Source organism: Furipterus horrens, unplaced genomic scaffold, assembly GCF_987537825.1.
Source record: "Furipterus horrens unplaced genomic scaffold, mFurHor1.1.pri manual_scaffold_4, whole genome shotgun sequence".
NCBI classification, from domain to species: domain Eukaryota; kingdom Metazoa; phylum Chordata; class Mammalia; order Chiroptera; family Furipteridae; genus Furipterus; species Furipterus horrens.
Window position 1 is genome coordinate 103758031 of NW_028327174.1, and position 25061 is coordinate 103783091.

General features: G+C 35.5%; 1 protein-coding gene across 6 annotated transcripts in view; it reads right to left on the minus strand.

Annotated features, from left to right (window-relative positions):
- Positions 1–25061, minus strand: part of MRPL42 (mitochondrial ribosomal protein L42) — a 55547-nt gene that overhangs the window by 22848 nt on the left and 7638 nt on the right. The window contains exons 1-5 of one of the 6 annotated variants that reach the window (XM_090273887.1): positions 18672–18761; positions 16864–16951; positions 11975–12038; positions 9979–10063; positions 6469–6632 (exon numbers count right to left, since the gene is read on the minus strand). In XM_090273887.1, the coding sequence (XP_090130013.1) occupies positions 6469–6632; positions 9979–10063; positions 11975–12038; positions 16864–16933 (383 nt within the window). In that variant the 5' untranslated portion in view covers positions 16934–16951; positions 18672–18761. Of the gene's footprint in view, positions 1–6464; positions 6633–9978; positions 10064–11974; positions 12039–16863; positions 17031–18427; positions 18648–18671; positions 18765–25061 lie in introns of those variants that run through there. The other 5 variants (XM_090273884.1, XM_090273886.1, XM_090273888.1 and 2 more) reach the window with 5 other exon arrangements.

The window sequence follows — 25061 nt, forward strand, 5'->3', positions numbered from 1 at the left end:
TGGTTGGTTGTGCCGTCCACAGCAATCTCTCCAGGGAAGGAATGAAGGTTGTTTTCCTGAAAGATGGCTAGAAGGGACCTTAAGGTACAATGGAAAACCAGAAAGACTTGGAAAGGACAGGTGTGTACAGGCAAGGATGAATGGCCAGGTATGTGGCCCTGCTTCTGTGCCCTGAAGAGCAGACTGAAGGTCACCCTAAATGTTCCTTGCGTAAGTTCCAGCAAAGCAGAACTAAAGATCATAAGTGATCATTTGCTGCTCTTGTTATGTTTATGCAAATGAACAGGATAAATTAAAAATGGACTTAATGTAGTCCCTTTAAAGACAAGGAGAGTAATCTTAGGGAGAAAAATCATTATTCAAGGAAAATCACAATGATCAGTAGTAGACTATAAAGTAGGGCAGCTAACCGTCTTAAAAGTTTCTTCTCATTTAAAATATGGTTTCACTTGAAAATTAAACCATGTCTGTGATATCATCAAAGATATTCAAGTTGCAGGCAAGTAGAATGTCAAGTGCCTTGCAACTGGATGTCTTCCCAATAAGACAGTCTTACAGATTTAGAGACTTGTTTGTGGGTTATGTTACATAAATTAACATGTGTTTTCTGTTTTCAAAGGGCATAAGCCTATGACCGCATTACCTGAGTGATTGTCTGTACGCATAAGCCTCACTTAATCCTCTCTGCAGCGCTGCCTCCTGAGACTCAACGGTTTGGCTGAACTAAATGGCTGGGGTGGTGAAGAATGGGGTGGTCTGTGGGCTTCACTTTAAAACTGGTTTCTCTTTTCTATCCTAATGGTTTGGACAGAAAGGGCCCAGAGGTCTGAGAGGGGGGGAAACCTAAACTATTTCCCTCAGCCCAAACTAAGTATAATGGGCAAAAGGGTTTTGGACAGGTGAGATGTGCCTAGCACACCTTCCTCCAAAGAAGGCCTTTTTTTTTTTTTTTTCCTCCTAATGTGGAACATTGAAAAATTAATCCCTGCCTTTTGTCATCTAGTAGTTATGGATTGAATGATGTCTTTCAACCCTTTTCGCCAAATCTGTTGCCCCCAGAACACAACAAGGATGCCAGCCTGTTAAACCAAGCACGCTGTTGTGCGGAGACAGCCAACTGACGTGGAGTCTGCACGATCCTTCCCCATGTGGGTAGGCCACCCTCCCCTCCACACCCCCACTATTAGCAATTTCTGGACCCAAGGGTAGGTAGGACGACGACCATGTCCAGCTTGAAGCAGCTAGAGGAGCTTGAGACCTTCGCCCATTGTCCTTTACAAGATTACAAAGGGTCTTAAAATCAGAGAAGGAGGGATAGTTATTTTTTACGAACCATGGGTATGGACTTGGGGGGGGATTGCTGGGGGAGGGAGATGCTGGGTGGAGGGGAGTAAAGGGGAGAAAATTGGAACTATTGTAACAATATAATCAATAAAACACATAAAAAAAAGAAATTAAGATAGTTCGGTTTTTAGATTAAATATAGAAAGGCAATATTGAACAGATGATTTGAAATATAAATTTTTATAAAAAAAAAAAACAGTATAATAACCAAAACAGTGTGGTATCACAAAAATAGACACATATATTAATAGAATAAATAGAAAGTACAGGACCCACATATATGGCCATTTAATTTTCCACAAAGGTACTAGGGCATTCAATGGGAAAAGATAATATTTTCAACTAATGATGTTGGAATAACTAGATAGGCATGCAAAAAAATACACCTCTATCTATGCCTCTTATAAAAATTAACTCTAAATGGAATACAGACTTAAGTGTTATAGCTAAAATTATAAAAATTCTAGCTGAAAACATAGGAAATGGCCTTAGCGGCCTTGGGTTAGGCAAAGATTTTTTAAACAGGACACAAAAAAACTCAAACTAAAAGGAAAAATTTGTACATTGGACTTCATTAAAATAAAAACAAAAACTTTTGATCTTCATTAAGGAAATGAAAAGGCAAGGTACAGTCAGGGAGAAAATATTTGCAAAGCATATGTATCTATATTATAAAGGACTTTGATCTATATGTTTTATACCTTATATACTATGTATAATTCCATTTACATGAAATTCCAGAAAGAGTTAAACATGACATTCTAGAAATTCTACAAAGTGATAGCAAGCAGATCAGTGACAGCCAGGGAGGGAACTGAATGCAAAAGAACACAAGAGAACTTTTTTGAGTGATGAAATAGTCTACATTATAATTGTGGCATTGATCATACAACTGTATATTTTTGTCAAAAGTCTTCAAGTTTTATACTTTTTAAAACTGATGAATTTTTCTGTATGTCAATTATACCACACAAGAGACTATTTAAGAAAAGATGCTTCAAAAAGAGTGAGTTAAGAGGAAAACTATGAACAAGAGACAATACTAGTAATTATTACCGTATTATTATTGAGCATATATTATATGCCAGGTGCTGACCTTATATGGTTATATTTACATCAAAACCATCATGAAAATTAGACATTATTATTACTATTTTCTTTAACAGATAACAAAAGTGAGTAACTAGCTAGTAAGTAGTAAAGGCAAGATGATTTAAATCAGCCCAGGTTTCTTTAATACAAAGTTACATTCTCAGAAAAGTTTTACTTGATTGGAGTTCAAAAAGTACAAAATTGATATATCTGTATATACATGAGGCAGGAGTATAATTTGAAGTAGGGTTATTCATCTAGGGAAAGTTAAACAGTGTTTATCTATGGGGAACAGGGTATGAGTAGGTATAGAGAAGATTCCTATTTTACACTTTAAATACTTTTACATTGTTTAAAAATACTATCTTTTCTAAAACAAGCATTTTATACCTTTTAATAAAAAATTATTTGAAAAGATGTCTATGTCTCCAATTATTAAATTCATAATGCATTGATCCATTCTCGACTACTATAACCTGAAAATGATAAAATATTTAAACAACCGTCTATATACTACTGCCTGATGTTTCAGGAGAAACGGTCTCTGACATCTACACAATACCACTTGAAAATGGCTTACATCAATCCAAAATATACATGTAGATGCCTAATAAATACTTGTTGAGTGATCAGTGATCACAAACTGCCTTATTTAAAATTCTGAAAGATGATGCATCACGAGAACAATACTTACAGGTAAATATTTTCTTTATATACATAAGCTAGTATCTGGAGTATTTCTACTGAGCTCTGTATTAGGATAGATATTTGGCTAATTAACTGCAATTAGTTAAAGTCTGCTTACAACTGAAACTTCCTAACCCTAATGGGACAAGACATACCAGAAGAATTAGCAGTCAAAGAATTATTAGCAGTAATAAGATTAAGTAAGTAACTAAGATTAAACATAGGTGAGGTACTATACATAAAATTCTGAAGATATCAGGCTTAATTTTAAGGCTCCCTAGTGATCTTCCCCTCAGTCTTGCCACCTCTGAACTATACACCTTGAGATGATTTCCATAACTTCAATGATTTCATGATGTACGAAAGATGACAAAAGGTTGTAGCAATATGGAACATGCAGGAAGAAAACAGGTACTCAAAGCCATTATAAAATAATTTCAATGGGGTGCTTGAACTAAAATATTTGAATAATGACAAGAAATATAAGATAAACATGAGAGATTTTATAAATCATGGAAAGAAATCTTAGAATACAGTAATGATTTAGAGTTGGGGGTATGAAATAGCTCGCTCATTTTTTTTCACATACCCTAACTTACAATTACCAAAACAGGAAAAAGGCCAGACAAGCATGCATAAACAAAGTAATACTAAATAAGAAAGAAAAATCAAGAAAGGGGATAGAGAATAAAAGCAGGAATTAAAAGACACCATGGTGGTCAAAGAAATATCAGATTCTTCCTTGGGAAATTGATACAGAAATATCTCTTTTATTACAGAAAGATAAACAAAAGGGCTTTTTTAAGACAGGAAAAGAGAAGCTGTATTTTGTTATAATGAGTTCAAAACTTTGAGCAGATGTCTAGTTTGAAACACTCTAAGGACAATAATATTGGGAGTAAGACGGAGGAAATAAAAAAATGTATTAACAAAGCAGGTTTCATGTCATCTATATAACAAATGTAATTTAAACTCTCAATGAATTTTAGCAAAACATGGACTATGAGGCACAGACCTGAGGAATTTCTATTAGAACTAAGGATAAGGAAGGAAATAAATACATTCTGAAGAGAAACAAAAAGTAAACTGAGCTCCATATTTATATATCCACTTGCTTTCAGAATTGCTTCCCATCAGATGATCCACAGACCCTTCAGACTCAACTTAACCAACAATGGGTTCATCTTCCTCACTCCCAAACCTGTTTCTCCACTTGTATGAATGGCAGCACCACACCTGCCCTAAATGTGAGAGGTATCTTATCTCTTCCAACTCTCACCACCCACACACAGTTGAGTCACCTACTGCTGCTAATTACAAGTTCTTAAATATAGTCCTCTCTTTTATTTTCCTCCTTTCTATTCCCATTGCTGATCCTTCCACTTAGATCTTCAACATTTTTTTATCTGGACTCTTATAATAGTTCCCTAACAGGTCTCTCTGACTCCAACCTTTCCATATATCACCTTATGCCAAATACAGAGCCTACGTAATGATTTTCTAATGTATAAAAGCTAGTCATGTCAGTTTGCTTCTTAAAATTTGGCAATGAAAATAAGATATAAACTCCTCAGTACAACGTAAAATCCTTTATAAAACACTTCCTACACTCCCTCCTCATATCCTGGGTCCTATCCAAGCTGAACTACTTGCAGATTCCTTGGAACATTCTAACACATGCTGTTCTCTCTGACTGTGGAGTCTCTTCCCCATTCCCCATGGATTAGTACTAACCATCCTTCAAGGCTTAACCATTTGGCTTTTACCCTGTTTCCTCCTTGACATAACAACTCCAAAATAAGGATTGTGTTTCTGATTATCCAGTACTTAGTAGAGCAGCTCAATGAATGTATATTCATTAGTTTCACAGCATGTCCAGCCATAAATGTGCCAGACCAGCGCTAGTTATTGGGGACACAGTGATAAGAACAAAAGGTGCTCAAACAAACATAAACTGAAAAAAGCCACCTCATAGCTTTGATACATGAGAGAGAAAGAAAGTGATAAGAAGAAAATATTAAAGCCAGACAGACAGGAGTTAGAATCAATGTCATAAAATATGAGTACTTACACAGAGGCAATTGTAAACTACTAAAGGAACTGAGAACAGTATATACAGCCCAATTACTGGCTGTATACCCTAATTTTGTTTTTCTTTTGCAATAACTCAAAATTTGTTAAAGAAATAAAGGGATGAAATCAGAATCAATTATCAGGAAGATAAAAAACAAGATGTTAAATGACTATCATAGAATGGAAAATAATTTTTTTTAATTAATTTGTTTGTTTATTTATTTATTTATTTGTAGAGAGAGGGGAAAGGAGAAAGAGAGGGAGAGAAACATCACTGTGTGGTTGCCTCTCACTCGTGCCCTCAACTGGAGACCTGATGTGCAACCTAGTCATGTGCCCTGACTGGGAATCGAACCAGTGACACTTCGCTCGCAGGCCGATGCTCAATCCACTAAGCCACAGCAACCAGGGGCTGGAAATTTTTTTTTTTAAGTTTTATTTATCTATCTTTATAGAGGGGAAGGGAGGGGGAATAAGAGGGAGAGAAACATCAATGTGTGAGATATACATCTATCAGTTGCCTCTTGCACACCACAAACCAGGGACCTGGCCTACAACCCAGGCATCTGCCCTGACTGGCAATCAAACTGGTGACCTTTTGGATTGTGGCAGGCACTCAATCCACTGAACCACACCAGCCAGGGCTGGAAAATTTTTTAAAGAATTCTTGCAAAATTCACTGAATGCTTTGGTTAATTTCCCCCATTAAAATAAAGGAAAAGAGAAGTACTATTTCATTTTAGCTACAGTGTATGTAGATTTAAATATATACTGTAATATATGAAGCAGTCTGGTGGGAATGGCAATTGCAAACACTATAGAAAACAGTGTAACAGTTCTCCAAAACTAAAAACAGAACTACCATATAATCCAGCAATTCTAATTCTGGGTATTTAGCCAAAGAAAACAAAAACACTAATTTGAAAAGATATATGCACACCATTATTCACCACAGCATTATTTTTATTTATAATAGCCAAAATATAGAAACAGCCTATGTGTCCATCAATGGATGAATGGATAAAAATGTGAGATATATATATATGTGTATATATATATATAAACACATGCACACATATATATCACACCATTATGTTGTATGCCTGAAACTAATATAATGTTATATATCAACGTCAATAAAATATATAGAGAACAGGTGATCATATCATATCGGGTGTTAATTTCCCCATGCAGAAGTTTGTTAATGCAAGGTAAATTAAATGTTCCTTCAGTGTGTCTAGTGGGAACTGAAGAAAAGAAAATAGAACTTACTGTCCACGAGGATACCAACGGTGCTTAGTAGTAAAGAACATTTTGCTAAGTTGTTCTATCATAGGTCCTTGTTCAAATTGTTCATCTTTTTCTTCTAATCTGGTTTTCAGTACTTGATCCAGTGTTTCTTCATAATTGTGCACAGGATCTGGCCGAGGTATAGGCTACAAAATAATCAGTAATGAACAGCATCGCAATATAGGAATGCTAGCCAGCATTTGATTAAATTTGCAATAAAACAATCACCATTCTTAAGAATTCATTACAGTACCTCAAGGTGGGTAGGTAAGTTATCAGAACAGAATTTGACTTAGTTGCATTAGTCATTAAAGAATAAAAAAATTTTTTTCTCATATTGTTTTGGGTTTCTTTTCCAATAATGAATTCTTATTTAAAGTTGTTTCCTCCTCAAAAATAAAGACATTACTTTAGTTCCTGTTTCTCAAAACTATAAATTGTGCTTATTATTATTACTTTTAATTAAAAGTTTAGCATCTCTACCTTGAATAAAATTAAAGTGAGATACAATGGCAAATCTTATACTGAAAAGGACATTTCTGGAGACTTGACCTGGGGTGGTAAACACATAATACAATACATAGATGATGTACAATATTACAGATTTGTACACCTGAAACCTATATAATTAACCAATGTCACCCCAATAAATTCAATTAAAAACACAACAGAAATGTCAGTTAAAAGAATGAGAGAGAGGTATGCTAAAGACTGAATTATTAAAGATAAGTTTCTTAGCTGAGGATGGACAGTCTGGACTAGGTGAGTATACACGTGATTTCCCTATATTGAATGAAAAGAAAGTTGTGTAAAAAAAAAGAAAAGTAAAGGACATTTCTCATATACAATGGAGGCAGGAAAAATTTCAGTGTGTTTATTTTAGATGACTGAAATGCCAAAAAATGATGCTTTATGGTAAACTGAGTATGTTTTAGCACATACTTATATTTATTGAGCTTATGTACATGAAACAGTAAGACCCCTTACAAAGCAATATATAAGTACATGAAGGTGGTACAAGTACCACCAAAATAACAAAGATATCAGTGAGAAGCAGAATGGGAGCCAAGTCAGACTTGTCAGAGGGCAGAATGTATTTTACAAGGGATAACAAACCTTCTGAGTAAAGGAACGGAGGTAAGAACACATGATAAAGTAATCTTAAGAAAAGGATCTCAAGAAACCAGATTATGAAAGGCTTTCAAAGTTAAGATTTAGAAGCAACAATTTGACATAAGTAGAAATAAGGAACCACTTACATAGTATGGGAGGGAATAAGGAGGAAGTGTAATGAAGAAGTTAAGAACTTGAGCTTTGGCCTTTGAGTCTATCACTTATTAATTCTATGACCTTGGGCAAGTTAATTTAAGCTCTTAATTTCCCTTTCTATAAAGTCAGAGAAGTAATAACTACCTAATAAGGGTTTGATGAGGATTAGGTGAAATAATAATATATAATATGCTTAGATGTCTCTCACTCTCTGAGTTCAATAATGATAGGTAACTATTAACATTTCTTTTACATCCTCAAACAGAAAAAGATATAAAATTAAAGGAAAATGCTCCTTAGATACTTCAAATATTAGTAAAATATCATCTCTTGTTTGTAAAATGAAATATTAATGCATCTTTATAAATTACTATCAGACCCTTTCGGGTGCTAGCAAATATGGAATTGGAACCTATATTCTCTATTTTAGTTTATTAAATCTGTTGCTAAAGATCAAATATTTTAAGTATTATCAAAAAAGTTATTTTCAAGTGTTAATGATTCTCTCTGCTTTGTGTGATCAAAAACAGGTTTCTCACCACCCTGCCAGGCAAACAGATAAAAAACACTGGAATTGTGGATTCTTTGAAGTCTACACCAAGAGCCACTGGCAGACTCAGAACTGATTATTAGGCAGTACTTATCTCCTTGAACAACTTCAAAGAAAGGGTACATGAATGTTTCATTTAAAAGGAAAACTAAAATAAAACTAAATCTGAACTTCATAAAACATTCATAACTATCACCCTGAATTTCCAGTTTTTCTGAATTAAAAAAATTTGACATTTAAAACTTTTCACTAAATCAATCACCAAAAAGAATTGTCTAGCACTTATATTTTTACTTTATTTTTCCTGTTTTTATTATTATTATTATTATTATTTTGCCACTGGTGGAATACCTTTATTTTCCTAAACTAGAAATCCTAAATTTGGAAAACATTTTGAGAATATCAGTACTTTTAATAAAACTGTGCCAGGCAGAAGCAGAAAAAAGGATCTTTTTACCTGAAGGCTAAGGCAACATTCTGGAAGAAGTTAAGTTTATGAGAGATTTTGTTGATGATAGTTAAGTTCTAAAAGTCCAGTGGAAAAGTTTTGAGAGTCGGGAGAGATAGGAGAAGGGTCAGATTCAGGGATATAGGAAGTCATATATTAATGAGACTCTGGATGCTGAGAAATAACCTTGCAATTATGGGCTTCCTAATATTACTACTAAAACAGGAAAAAGAACTTAACCAGAAATACACCACAAAATAAGAATGGAAGAAGCCACAAAATAGTGTGAGCTGGAAGGGTTACAGGCCAAAAGTTATTGACGTAGGCCTATTTTCTGCACATTGTTCAAAGAAATGAAACGAAAGAGGTATTGCATTATTACTATGATACGTGGCTAGAATACAAAACAGGCAGACAAAACAGTGAGGTTAAAAAGGGAATAAAAACTAGCAAAATAACAATGTATTCTGTCAAATCAACCAGTCCTCTGGCCCTAATGGTAATCTTTAAAAATAGGTATCACTTGGTGCTTCATGTGATGACTTGAATTATCTAATTATTTTCTTCTCAAAAAGCAAATCAAACATTACCAAATATAGTAGAAGAAGGCTTAAAGAAAGAGAAGAAAGCCTTTCAAATATAAAATAATAATAAGACTTAGGCCAAGGATAAACTGTATTAAAAACAAAACAAAACCTCTTCTATCTAGAGCCTGGCTTTGAAAGAAATATGAAAACAATTAAGCTAGGCCACAAAACATGTGCCCATGTTGGCCAATGAGAAAAAACTAACAGGGAAAATTCAACAGTAAAAGGATTATTAGACCCAATACAATATAAATCTTATGAAACAGCCTCTAAAAAACAAGTTTTTCATAATTTACTAGATTATAATATAGAGGAACATGGGACAATGTCTTCTGTAAGTTTATATTAGATGTGTTTGATCACTAGTCAAAAATCTACCAAATTTTAGACCAGAAAACTGATGCCGTAATTGTGTTTTAATGATTCACTTTGTGTACTGAAAAAAGGCCTTTAAAGATAGAGGATGAAATAGAAATGAGAGAAAAATCAAAACAGTAAAATAAAAAAGCCAAAAGATCTAAACCAAATTAAAAAAACAAACAAACAAATATAAGGAAATACTTCTTTTTAGATACTATAAGGAAGTGTGACTATTTTAACAGCAACTTAAAAATTTTAAGAGATTTTCTCATACATACTTTTGTGTGTTCATACGGTATGTCCACAGAAGGATGGTAGCAAACTATAGTCCTGCCATCAGATGTCAAAGCAAGCTCTACTTTGCTAAAAAAAGAATGTTTCAGAAATAGTTATACTGTATTCAATGCAGAATGATTATTCTTAGAGCTAAAATTAATCAATCATGAATCCCTGAAGAACAGATGCCATATCACTGGACTGGCAAACCCGGTACTCATACCATCACACCATCCCATAAAATGTCAGTTTAACAACCACAACAAACCGTTAATGCATTACCTACTATTATATCTAAGTTATTCTTCAAGTTATTGGATTTTAGACTACAAAGATCTTTGGAAGAGACTTTCATATTTATTTGTCACTATTATTAAAACTTCTATTTCATATTCTGTTATCTAAAAACTGCCTTCAAAAAGTTGTAAGAAGGACATTACTTGGTTGAATTATTAAAGTTGAATATCAACGAAGTACATAATCTTCCAGGTAAAGGATCACCTGAACTTCTAATCATAAAGGTTGTAGCTGAGCACTTTGTTTAAATCAGCATTTCTCTAAGTGCCTTTGGCAGAACAGCACAACAGTAAGAAGCTTCCCCTGAAAAAGGTTCTATGGTCAGCCCTGACTGGTGTAGCTTAGTGGGCTGGGCATCACCCCACAAGCCAAAGGTCCCTGGTTCAATTTCTGGCCAGGGCACATGCCTGTGTTGCAGGCCTGGTCCCCGGATGGAGGCGAGTGAGGAACAACCGAACGATGCTTCTCTCTTGAACATAGATGTTTCCCTCCCTCTTTCTCCTTCCCTTCCCCTCTCTCTAAAAAATAAATAAATAAAGTCTTAAAAAAAAGAAAGAGTTCTATGGTCAAACAAATTTGGAAACTACTGGATATTAACCCTTCCCTCTAGTAATATCCCTCAGAAGAATAAATTTTGAGCAGTATTCCTCTAAACACTTCCAGGAATGCTGTGACTGGATCTCATTCTTTCAAGTACCAACTAACCAAGCCTGTTTTTTTAAAGACTCTGGCAACTAATATTGTACTTAGATCCATATACATCCTAAGGAGCATGACTTCCGGCTTTTATTAAATATCCATGTTCTCTAGATGTCTATAAATTTAACTTTCTAGATTTTCAATACCAACCAGATCTGAGACAGACCTGTAATGATACTATGAAGTGCATTTTAGCTAACAAAAGATGAGGTGGTTTCACCATGATTTTAAGATTAAATATCATAACATGGCTACAATGAACATTTAATCTATCAAATAATTTTTGATGGATGAAGTTTTACACAACACTCCTATAAGACTCATTCTTTTCAGGCTCAAAAAGTGTTACCTATTACCTTGTCTAATTTCATCACTATCTTAACACTTATTAAGTGTACAATTAAAACTCAAATTAAAACTACATAGTGTCAAGAGGGAATAAAATATATCTTTACTATAATTTGCAATAAAAATGCAGCTTAAGAAAATATGTTGCAATTTCTGCACATCAGACTGCTATAGAGAAAAAAGGCATCTTATTCATATGTTATTCCTAGTTCTTAGCATAACGACTAGAATTGACTAAGTACCAAATAAATTGTGGTTGAATTAAGTATTTGTGATTTAGGATTATTCAATGTCAAACGAAAGAAAAGATAAATAACTGCATAAACTAACAGATATGAACCCTGAGGGAAAATCAGAAAAACTAATTAAGATTTTCAAGAAGCTAAAGAATGCTTCAGGAAGAAAAGATAGCATTTCAAACATGTCTGTCTTATAAAAAATTAAGTATTCACTGAAATATAATGATAATGATTTTTATTTAAAACATTTATAAGCCCAGATACTGGGTAAATAAGATCACTGAAATCACTTCTAAAAACAAAACTAAAGAAAGAATAATTAAAAAGCAGAAAACCCCCAAACAAGAAATAAAAGTAAACCATTTCAGATACAGCTAACAGACTGTTATTTTTTCAGCTGAATTTTAATACGTACCAATTATAGTCATCTGGAAGGGGAGAATACGTGGATTTATGACAAACGCAATATAAACCTCCATCTGCAAAAAACCCAAAAAGTGAAGTGGATTTAGTTAATTTGAGCATATATTCTCACATAAATGTAAAGCTAGTTTCACTCATTCAACCAATATTTACTATTTACTATAAAACAGGGATGTACTAATGGCCAGGGATTTAACAAGAAAGATCCAGTCCCTGCCCTCGGAAAGGGTACAAGTCTGGTGAGAAACAGACAAGTGAACAATTCCAATATGATAAGCCCTATTAGGATAGGTAAATACTGGGAAAGAGAAGGGAACACAGAAAAGTTACAAAACACAACTGTACAGGTTCAACAATGTCTTTCCAGTGGTGATGATGTCTAAGGTACTTGGAATGATGAGGAATAAATAGGAGTTACTAAAGAGTGAGTATAATATTCCTTGCAGAGGGAGTAACAAGTGCCAAGGACCAGAGGTAAGAAAGAATATGAAGTATTTGGGAATTCTAAAAACTTTCATGTGACTGGGGTACACAGCTCATAAGGGGTGGGGTATAATTGATGAAATACAAAATAAATTCAGAGAAGGAAAACTCTGACTCCAAAAAACCTCCGCTGCCTTGCGGCATACCTCTTCTGGGGAAAGGCTAAGGGAGTAAACCCCGACAGAAAATCCGGAGCCGGAGTCCCTAAGGCGGTTTGACGTTGTAGTCATCACCGGCAACTCCTGCGGCGCACCTGAAGCCAAGCTGTATTGACTCCGTCTTTCCCTTGGACCCTTCAGCTGCGAAGAGAGGGGGGGTCTGCTGCATGGGCAACAGCAGACCCTCCATATCACCCTGCCCAGGCTCTGTAGCTTCAGCTCCACTGGAGAGAACACTCCAGCGTCATCGCAAGATGTCGATTCAACACGGGAGGAGATAGATGTCGTGTCACTCCCGAGTTGGACTGCACAGCCATTCTCGGCGGTGCAGATAGACACTTAAGAAGCTACACCATCGTCTCTCGAGACGGATGGCTGCCGACGACGACGACGACGACAAAATAAATTGTTCAAAATTAATTTTCCTTAACAAAATGCTCATATTTAAAAGTACATTTTTCTTTTTTAGAATACCTACAAATTCAAGAGCCACAATTATTTTTTAAGAAGTCTGTGAAAGGTTCTCCTGTGTTCAGAGAAAGGATGTCCCTTCAAATATAAAATAAAATATAATGTAGCTCAGTATAGTTAAAAGCAAATTCTGAATATTTCTTGGCTAAAGTCAAGAATCATCTTCTCTCAACTGAGCCTCTTGCTCCTCAGTAAGAAACACAATCCCCACTTTGTCCAAATATCACTCATCCTTCAGAGTAATGTGCTACTCTTCCATAAAATCCTTTTCCTCTCCCCATCCCACAAGCCCGATTGCAGATGGAAGAGTTGTCTATTTTACATGTCCCACAACCAACATTTCAAATGACATTGCTACACCATCTTTGCAGTATTTTCTGCATCAGTTATTGATGTGTATCAAATATGTGTAAAAAAGATGCCTTCCATCTTTGTATACGTATCCTTTCCCCAAGGACTGCATACACTTACAGGTCTAAATATAAATTCTCACCCCAAAGCATAAAAATTACCTTAACAAAATTCACTATTATCATAAAAGACTGTTCAGCAAAATGTCAAACCCAAGATTCACTGATATAACAAAATACAAAAAATATCAGAAATTGAACCTCATCTCTCAAAAGATTCATTACTTTTCAATTAACTGTCCTAATACAGAGAAGTATTCAATAAGAAAAACCAGAGGATAAAGTAAAAACATTTATGCATTTTATTTTCTTGTTTTACACTGTTGAGGATCTGTCTGGATTAATATGAGAAGTTTTACTCTCTGAATACAAACCAGCTAGGTGATGTACATGTTCACTGAAAGAAACAGGGTTGGGTAGCAGAGGCAGAACAGACAGAATTGTGTTCTTAAATAGGCAGGAGACAAGACTCAAAACAATAGTATTTCAGTTCAACAAGAAACTACAATTTCTACTCTGTACTTACACAGACATTTTTTTGTACCCTTGTGACATATTCACATTCTACCTCATTTTTCAGGTATTTCTATTTTCTATAGATATCTGTTTCACCTGCAAATCTAAGTGAGTTCCTTAAGGCCAGCAGCCACACCATGTTCCTTACTGTGTACCCAACAGTAGTACTAATAAAAAAGTGATTGTCAAACTGCCTCTAAAATGTTAATTTCTGCATCATTAATACCTAAAAAATTCATATGACATTTTATCAAGAGAAAAATTGTGGTTATGGTTAAGTATCAGAGGTTCTAAGTATATAATTAGAACTGATGCCAAAGTTAACATCAACCCCAAGCAACTAAATGTGCCAAAAAGAATTCCAATGAGTCAGCTCTCTGTAACTTATGGGCTATTGTTACATATATAGGTTTACTTGCATTTTGGTAAGATATATAAAAGCAGATAGCCCACTTAATTGACAAATTTTCAGTATTTTAAGTTACTACAGGGATGGTGGTACAGCAGAAAGTGTATTGGACAAAGTAAAATGGGGAGACCTAGATTTTGAGCACAGCTCTCATTTACCACATACACAACCTTGGATAAGCTTCTGAAGGCCAGGGAACTCAAGTTCCTTTATCTTCAGAAAGAGAATACCACACAGCATACCATGTGGCATTATTCAAAGTTGTAAAATCCAAAGTTGTAAAGATCAAATAACTTAATAGTATGCTTAAAAGACTGTAAAATATTCCACATTCCCATACTGATGGTATATTTTTGGAAGATTTTGGAAGTTCCTTCTAAAATATAAGGAGGTCTTTATTTTTGCTCACTGAACTTTCTCCCTTAATCATGGTTTTGTTTTGCCTTTAATCTTAATGTCCTTCCTTTAGTATAAAATATCAATAATAATAGTAATACTTTACCTTTAATAATAGTAATAATAGAAATTGTGTAGAATAAGGGGCTTCAGGATGCAGGAAGCTAAGCAGTCAGTGAGTACTAGGATGGCTAAGTGATAATGCAATAATTTTCTGGGGTTATTTAAGTTAATTTTTAATTAACTAGATATTTGACAAGTCCCATCCATTCAGATCACTTCCACATTTATTTATCATCTACCATGTACGAAAAGCACTGAGAAAACCAAAATAAATTAGACACTGTACAGATTTACAGTCTATTGGGTAAAGTATACATGGACAATTTTCACTTATCCAAGGGACTACATAAAAACTGATTAGCTCTGACTTTCCATTAGCCTCGAGGCTGGGTTCCTGTCAGGGCAAAGGGAAGGCTTAAGCAGTAAGGGGTCTCACTCACAATTTGAAACAAAAATGCTCCCAGGTAATCAAGGGCTGACTATTGTTTTGACTGATATTTACATCTAAAGTCTCTCAGCAATCTCCTTTTATTAGTTAATTATACATATACACACACACACACACACACTTTTTTTTAAATCCTCACCTGAGGATATGTTTATTGATGAGAGAGAAAGAGAGAGAGAAACATCAATCGGTTGCCTCCCACTAGTGCCCCAACCAGGGGCAGAACCCACAGCCTAGGTATGTGCTCAGATCAGGGATCAAACCTGGATCTTTTTGTTGTTTGGGATGAAACTCCAACTAACTGAACCACCTGGCCAGGGTACTTTTACTTATACTTTTAATCCTAGTCTTCAAACAACTCTTTTCTCCTTAACTCAATAAACAAACATTTAATTGCAAATGAGAGTAAATAGGAAACATGAAGGAAGAGACTGAGGTGGGCAGAGATGTGTAAAAAAGCTAATGTAACTAAACATGCAAAAGCAAACCTATTGCAGCACTCTAACTATGTCTGCTTTAGAAATGGGAGAATAGCATACCGACAGTGGAAAAAGAAACTGAAGGTAAGGCTGGCTAGAAAATAAGATTTTAATAATCTACTTACTTACATGGATTGATGTTTTAACTATCAAAAAGGTATTAATAGACTTTGAAGAAAATGACTACATACACTTCTTTAGAAAAGGTAGGTAGAACCCTGACTGGTATGGCTCAGCTGGTTGGGTGTCATCCGAGAAAACAAAAGGTCCCCAGTTTGATTCCTAGTCAGTGCACATGCCTGAGTTGTGGGTTCTGTCTCCAGGTCGGGGTGGGTACCAGAGGCAACTGATTGATGTTTCTTTCTCTTCCTCCCTCCCTTTTCCTCTAAAAATAAATAAATAAAATCTTTAAAAAATCAAAAAAAGAAAAGGTAAGTAGAAATTAAATTTTATTTTAAGTGGCTAAATATATAGATAAAAACACAAAGCAAATACACCAAAATGTCAACAATGATTGTCTTTGTAAGATGGAATTGTAATTTTGCCCTTTATTTGCTGTTGTTAAATATTACTAAAAAAGTAATATATGAAAATATAGTAAGTATGATTCAAACCAGAGAAAGTTCCTCTTTATCAATCCCTTTCTTGACCTCAGTTAAAATCCAAGTTGTGATCTACAGATAACCTATTTGCTCCATGTATTTTACTCTGCATTTATACATATATATACATACAGACATATGTAGTAGGTTATCTTTTTTTTTTTTAAAGGTCATCTTTTAAGTGCACAGATGGGATCATATAATAAGACACTGTTCTGTGACATACTTTTCCATTTGGGAGATTTTTACATATAGCAAAGATATATTATAATTCATCCATTTCCCTTTTGATAGACATTTATGCTTTCTCCCTTTTTCCATTATTGTAAACATTCCTACTAAGGCATACACAATAAGTAAATGCTTTAAATTTTCTATAATAAATACATGTTTCTATAATATTTGAAAAAGTTTAAAACTTTTTAAACATTAAAAAACTCACTTACTTTGAATTGGAAATAAATGTTTCAAGATAGTTCTGTTTGATATCGCCCACTTCACTGCTGCTACTGCCATGGTGAATCAAGCAAGATGCTTATCAGGTGGTATGAAAAAGATGATTTGAAGAGAAAAAGCTTTTAAAATTCGCTTCTATGCACACCTATTTTCATCCCTGAGTAAGAGATAAAAAAAAAAAAAAATCACTGCTACCTATGGTAGATTAATGTCACACAATATAGTGACCACTTCAAGAACAAGATAGGACTCCCTACCTAGAACGAGTTACCGAAAGCAAAACTTTTAAACAACTCTCCATTTCCATGTGATATAAAAGAGCAACATTATCAAAATATAAGATCAGAAACCCCAGAACTATGTCCTTTACTATTTCTCTTAAATGCAAATTTCTCGGCACTGAGTGTAGTTCTTTCCACTTAATGAGTGCTCAATAAATGTATGATTACCTTAGAATCAGTCACTCATACATGCTACACAAAGCATCCCCCTTCAAAAGGCTAATGTGTCTGTGTACAACCTCCCAGACACTAGAACAAGATCTTATTACATCTCTTAAAGTAGTATTCTGTTTCCGATTAAATGAAATAGTAAACAAGGTCTATCCTTGGCTTATTAAATACCTCTTTAGAGAAACACATATTAACACCCTAAAGTCCCAAATATAATTTCACCATGTGATATACAGGGTAGGGCAAAAGTAGGTTTACAGTTGTGAGTATGCAAAAGTTTATTCTTGTATTATTATTTATTGTATTATTTTCCATATGAACTGTAAACCTACTTTTGCCCCACCCTGTATGTAAAAGGTTTTTAACTCTCCAAGGTGCTTTCTTTACCATTTCATTTCACTCTCATATTAATCATGTGAGGTATCTTTGTATTCTGTTCATGAAGAAACTAAGTACAAGGTTTAAGAATTAGTCACAAACTGGGAAATATTTGGCAAGTCATTAACTAAAGGATCCTCAGTTTCTTCCATGGAAAAGGGGGAAACAACCACAACTTCCATGGCTGTTGTGAATAAAAGAATATGAGCATTGTTACAATCCTTGCTTTTAACTGGCCTCCATGAATATTTCTTCCTTTCCCCCACACCGATTAAATGGAATTAGCATGAGTCTTGTTTGCTAAACTTTGCAGGCTGATTCTCTGCTATCCGTGAATTCATACACTGTGCAACCCACTTTCCTATACGTTATGTGCTCTTTCACAAGTCTGTGAGGTAGGCATCTTCGTTTAACACATTGAGAGGTTCAGAGAGATCAAACGCTTTACCCACTCGACCGCTATACCGCTGGCCAGGGTGGTACGCAAACCCTAGCCTTCTGGGCACGAACCGAGAAACAGAACATTTGCGGGAAGGGGGGATAAGGTCCCCTCTGCCGGAGGCCAGAGGCAAGCACATCCACAAGTGGATCACATCATTCACCCCAGGAAGTAATTTTGAGGGTAAATCACTAGGCTCGTAATTCAACCCCGAAGCCAAAACTGCAGAGAGCCCCAGAGGGCCCAAAGTTTGAGCTACAGGCTACCAAGGCCACGGGCACTAACACCTGTGGCAGATCCGAAAGACCTGGACCTGGGAGGAGTCCCCAGGCGATCGGCAGCAGTTCAAGGGGAGTTCCACAAGAAGCGCGCTGCCACACGCCGGCCCTTCAGCAGAACGGACAGAATCTGGCTTTATCCTCCCGCGAGCGACAGGTAGAAGACCTCGACAACTGCAGATAAACCTTCTGGGCCTGTCAGCTTGGCTTCTAGAGACTCCTTGACCGCAGGAGAAAAGAGCAACGGTTACCTCGACAGATCCTCACCAGGACCCCGCCATCTTGCCCCAATCCGGGTCCTAGGAGATTCAACTCCACGCGACTTCCTCACCTGCGGGGCACTCTGGGAAATGGAGTCTCGCGGTAAAGAGCACCTTGCCGCGGAAGGCGGAATTCACTTAATGTGTTTCCACGTTTAGTCGCAGCAGCTTACTTGCAGCTGTACTCAAGTCATTAAAAAATAAATAAAAATAACCGTCCCCCGCACATATCCTTAGAAGGTAATGAGCGCTACTTTTTAAAAGTTTATATTAATAACTAGAGGACTGTGAGTTCGCTCTTTGGTGAATGAGTTAAGGTTTCCTAGAGGAAGAGGAATTATTTCATAGAAGCACTGAAAAGGGGTGGGGTTGAATGTGAAGTTGAAAATCGGGAGGTTTAAAGGGCCTCCAATCCGAACACCAGCACTGTGTTCAGAGAATTGTGCTGGTTATTCATTATGGGCGGAAGAAAATGCAGAATCCTGGCCTTTGCCTTCTATCTTCCATGGAGAAAAGGCCTTCATGCCTTTGTACTTTCTATTCTCAACCTCAGTAGTGCTCTTTTCTCACCGCTTATGAACAATGCCTTACTTTATTTTTTTAAATTTATTTTTATTGTTTTTCTATTACAGTTCTTCCACTTTTTTCCCCATTGCTCCCCCCCCACCAGCCCACCCCCCTCTCCCACAGCCAATCCCCATCCCGTTGTCCATGTCCATCGGTTATTTATACTGGTTCCTTTACTAAACCCTTCCCCTACTTACCGCGCTTCTCTCCCTCCCTCCATTCCCCCTGATAAGTGTTATACTGTTCCTTGTTTACATGCCTCTGGTTCAGTTTTGTTCATTTGTTTGTGTTGTTCATTAGTCTCCTGTATTAGGTGATATCATATGGTGTTTTCTTTCATTGCCTGGCTTATTTCACTAAGCATAATTCTCTCTAGTTCCATCCATGTTATTGGAAATAGCAGGAGTTCTTTCTTTCTGCTGCATAGTATTCCATTGTGTAAATGTACCACAGTTTTTTAATCTACTCATCCACTGATGGGCACTTAGGCTGTTTCCAGCACTTGGCTATTATAAACAGTGCTGCAATGAACATAGGGGTGCATAGGTTCTTTTGAATTGGGGTTTCAGGATTCTTTGGGTAAAATCCTAGCACCACTGCCTTACTTTATACTGGTCTTGCTCAAATGTCATCTCAGAAAGGACTACACCATTAAAATAGTCTCACTCACCCTTATCCCATTGTCTTCCTTTACTTTTCTTCATAACACTTACCATTATATGACATAATATTATTTGTTTCTTCATTTAATGTCTGTTTCATGCTAGAATACAAACTCCAGGAAGGCAGGGACAAGTATCTATCTTGTTCTATGCTGTATACAAACCCAACATCTAGAACTGTGCTTGGTCTCAATGCAGGCCTCCAGTATTTGTTGGATGAATAAAACAAATAACATGGCAGACATCCAAGATATAGCAGATGATCAACTGCTAAAGAGGCAGTTTAACCTGAAGATTTCTTTCCCTCATGATGTGTAAATTTTGTATTTATGTACATTTTTCTGAAAAGAATTCATAGCTTTTTATCATGTATTCAAGAGGGTTGATAAACCCTCAGAAAGTTAAGGGCCGTAGTCCTCAGTGATTAATGTTAAAAATAAGTGAACATAAATTGACAGTTAAGAAAAATAATAGCAGGTTTGCTCTGCTGCTAATCATTGCTCCTGCCAGCAAGTTTAAAACTATTATTTCCAAAATTACAAACTTGAAATACCAATAAATAAGTTACATTAGCCCACATAAAAACCATTTAAATTCATGCTAGTAAGATGATAAAGCAGATAAAATTGTAGAGCTTTGGAGCTGGCTTCAAATGGCTTCACTTGAAAAGGGAGTTGGCTTTTTTCTTTTCTAACTTCACAGAATAAAGTTACTCTTCATGTAAATCAGAGATCAAAGACTTCTGAGCAATCTAACTGCCAAACCATTAGGGATAATCTTTCTAAACACTTTTTAAATTTTTTTATCACATAAAATTCACTACAATTTTGAGCACTTACTATGTACCAGACATTGTTCTTCAAAAACTTTACATACGTTGTTTTTGTCTATTCCTACCGTTGGCCCTAGGAAATGGGTATAGTTATTGTGACTGACATTATACAAATGAAGTAACAGAAGTGGACTTGTTCAAAGCCATGCAGGACTACAAATTGTAAAACTGTGATTTGAACCCAGGAAGTTCTGATACCGGCACCCGTGAGTTTAACCACTGTGTTGGACTGGGCCATGCTAATTTCCAAATAGAAAATGTAGGGGAAAAAAACTAATACAGATTTGAAAAACACAACCCCAGAGATAGTATCTACTAATATTTTGGTGTGTAAGTTTTCACTTTTTATCTCTTCTTACATCTATATTGTGATAATAACATTTATTGGACACATTATGTGCACTATTTTAAAGTCTTGCAGCCAGTAACTGGTAGAGGTTAGATGTGAACCATCAGCTTTGTTCTCCTTTAATCTCCCTCTCTTTCACACAAACACGTTACGTTAAGGTTTTCTTTTATCCCTGTTAACATATGTATATAAATAACACATATACATATAGATTTTCTTTTTACAAAAATATATATGGCCCTGGCTGGTGTGGCTCAGTGGATTGAGCACTGGCCTGTGAGCCAAAGGGTTGCCGGTTCGGTTCCTAGTCAGGGCACATGCCTGGGTTGCAGGCCAGGTGCCCAGTTGGGGTGCGTGAGAGGCAACCACACATTGATGTTTCTCTCCCTCTCTCTCTCCCTTTCCCTCTCTAAAAAATAAATAAATAAAATATTTAAATATATAAATGTATGATATATCTTTTTCCCACTTAATGTATCATAAATATCTTCCCTATGAATAGCCTAAATATTGTCATTTTCAAACCACCAGCCTCCTAGAGATAATCAGGACTTTTTTATATTATTAAATATCCTTAAAATATAGTTTTCTTTTTCTCCCTATAGTTTAAGTTTTAAAGTTATTTCATTATTAGATGCTTTCCTGAAACTCCTAAATTACACATTTATTCTGTACTTGTTCATTTAATTTTTATGGAGCATGTATTACATATCCAAGACACCAGAGCAACAGTTACTGTCTTCATAGATTGTACATGAAGTGGGGATGACAGATATTAAGTATATAATTATGTATTTCATTATTGTGTTATCATTTTGCTGACTGTCTCAGAAGAAAAGAATGCCATAAAGCATATAACGAGTCTATTGGCAACTGATTAGTCTGTTGGGGTTAGGGGAAAGGCTCCTCTGAGCATATGAATTTAAGCAGAAATCTGAAGGAAGGATAGAAGTTAGGAAAAGGAAGAGGAAGAGGGCAAGAGGGAATAGTCTATGTGAGGGTCCTAAGTAAATAAGTAGTATGATTCTTTCAAGAATCAAAAATAAGCCCCGGCTAAGTGGCTCAGTTGGTTAGAGCATCATCCTGTACACCAAAAGTTTGCAGGTTTGATCCCTGGTTGGGGCACATACCTAGATTGTGGTTTTGATCCCTGGTCAGAGGGCATACGGGAGGCAACTGATCGATGTTTCTCTCTCACATCAATGCCCTCCCCACCCTTTCCTCTCTCTCTAAAATCAATAAAAAACATATCCCCAAATGAGGATGTTTTAAAAAGAATCAAAAGTAAGGTCAATCTGACTAGAATACAGAGGCTAGTAAAAACAACAGGGCTGGTGATGAAGACTGATATATTGTATATTTCTAAGAAATATTTCACATGACAGGTAACACTGAAGAAAGGATTTCTGTGTGTCTTTGGAAAAAATGTCTATTCATATTCTTTGACCATTTTTAATCAGATTATTTGCTTTTTGGTTGCTGAAACATATAGATGGCCATTAGGCACATGAAAAATGTTCAACATCACTAATTATTAGGGAAATGCAAATCAAAACCACAATGAGATATAACTTCTCACCTGTTAAAAGGGCTATTATCAAGAAGACAAGAAGGCCTTGGACCTGTATCTTAGTTGGTTAGAGCATTGTCCTGATATGCCAAGGTTGCAAGCTGTATCCCTGGTCAAGGCACATTTAAGAATCAACCAATGAATGCATAAATAAGTGGAACAACAAATCTATGTTTCTCTTTCCCTCTCTTTCTCCTTTTTCCACCCTCTGTCTAAAATCAATTAAAAAAAAAAAAAGAAATAAGTTTTGGAGAGAATGTGGAGAAAAGTAACCCCTTGCACATTGTTGGTGGGAATGTATTTTGTTATAGCCACTATGGAAAACAGTATGGAGATGCCTCAAAAATTAAGAATAGAACTACCATATGATCCAGGTATTCCACTGGTAGGTATTTGTCAAAAAAATATAAAAACATTAATTCAAAGAGATATATGCACTGCTAAGTTCATTGCAGCATTATTTATAATGGCCAAGATATAGAAAAAACCTAAATGTTCATCAATGGATGAATGGATCAAGAAGATATAATATATACATTTATACATATATGTTATTATATATTATATGTATATATCCAACTGAAAGGACAGAATGAAAATAATTCAAATTACAAATGAATCAAGAAACATATATCTAAAAAATAGCACATATTGCATAATATATTATATTACATGTCTATATATTATATTGTAATATACTACATATTTATATAGTATGTATATCTAATACATATAATGAAATACTATTCAGCCATAAAAAGGAATGAAATCTTGTCATCTGTGACAACATGGATGTACCTTGAGGGTATTATGCTAAGTGAAAGAGTTAGACGGAGAAAGGCAAAAACATGATTTCACTCCTATGTGGAATCTAAAAGAAACCAGAAACAGAACAAAACAAAACATAAACAAACTCAGATACAGAGAACAGATCTGTGTGATTACCAGAGGGGAAGGGGTTGGGAGGTGTGCAAAATAGGTGAAAGGAATCATTTGTATGGTAATGGATGGTAACTAGACTTGTGGTGAAGATAACTTTATGGCATATACAGATGTCAAATTATAATGTTGTATACCTAAAACTTATATAAGATTATGGATCAATTTTACCTCAATTAAAGAAAAAAGCTTTCTAGGAGACCACATCTATTTGAAACTTAACCAAAAAAGCAAGACTTTGTTTTTCTAATAAGCATCAAGTGTTCTCCTTAAGAAGTGTTTGCTTTGCTTTGTTAAGATAAATTGTATACCTTTAATCATATTATTAAATGATCCCACCAGAAACTGAGAAATTTATAGCAGAAACTGCTAATTATTCCCCAATACATATTTCCCCCTTTCCTCTATTTTAATAGAACCCCTAATCTTTGACTGGGTATATGGCTACTCAGAGTTATAAAATCCACATTTCTCAGCCTCCCTTGTGATCACAGGTGTGGTCATGGGACTAGGCACTCAGCAATGAAATGTAAACAAATGTGTCTTGTAGCAACTTTCAGTCACTTCCTTAAAGACAACTGGTGTGCACTCCTTGCCCCTTTTACTTTGCCCCTTTTGCATCCTTTCTCCTGCAGTGTGGATGTTATGGCCACTATCTTAGAACACTAAGATAAGAGCCTTGACTTTGAAATGATGGAACTGTCAGCAGTAAGGAGTCTGGGTTTTTGTAGACCAGAGCTCCCAATTCTGGGTATCCTACTTTGGGTTTTCACAAAAGAGAGAAGTAAACTTTTATTGTGTTTAAGTCAATGTTACCTTGAGCTGCTTTTACTAATAGTGGAACCTCATCCTAGCTAAAATGGCAGAATGAAAATAATACAAATCAGTCAAGAAAAATATATCTAAAAAATTACTGCTAATTAAAATGTAAGTACCTCCATAATACTAAGTACAATACAGACCACAAGTTATAAGCTACTTTTCCCTCAAAAGCTCTCTTATGAACACTCAAAGTGATTTTTACATTTATGTCTTCTCTACCGATAAGCTCTCAGACTTACTGCAAGCAGGCCCATCTTATTTCTCATCTGTATAGCTCTTAGAGGTCCAGCATAATGGTAGGAGGCAGTAGAGTGCAGAGCTTAACAAGTGGATTCTGAGAATTGCTTTGCCTAAATTTGAATCTTGACTCCCTTACTTCCTATGTTATTTGAGACAATTCATTTACTTAATATTTTTGAGTCAGTTTATTCTTTGTCAAAGAAAGATAATAATGATATCCCTTACTTTATAGAATTGTTTGGTAGATTAAATAACAGAAGTGGAATGCTTAGCAAAGAACCTGACATGTAGTAAGCACTCAATGCTAGCAATAATTGTGCCTTGTAGGTGCTTAATAAATATCTATATAGTAAATTTTTTATGAATATCTTCCCCAAGGAGAGTCGTCGGCAGCCGTCCG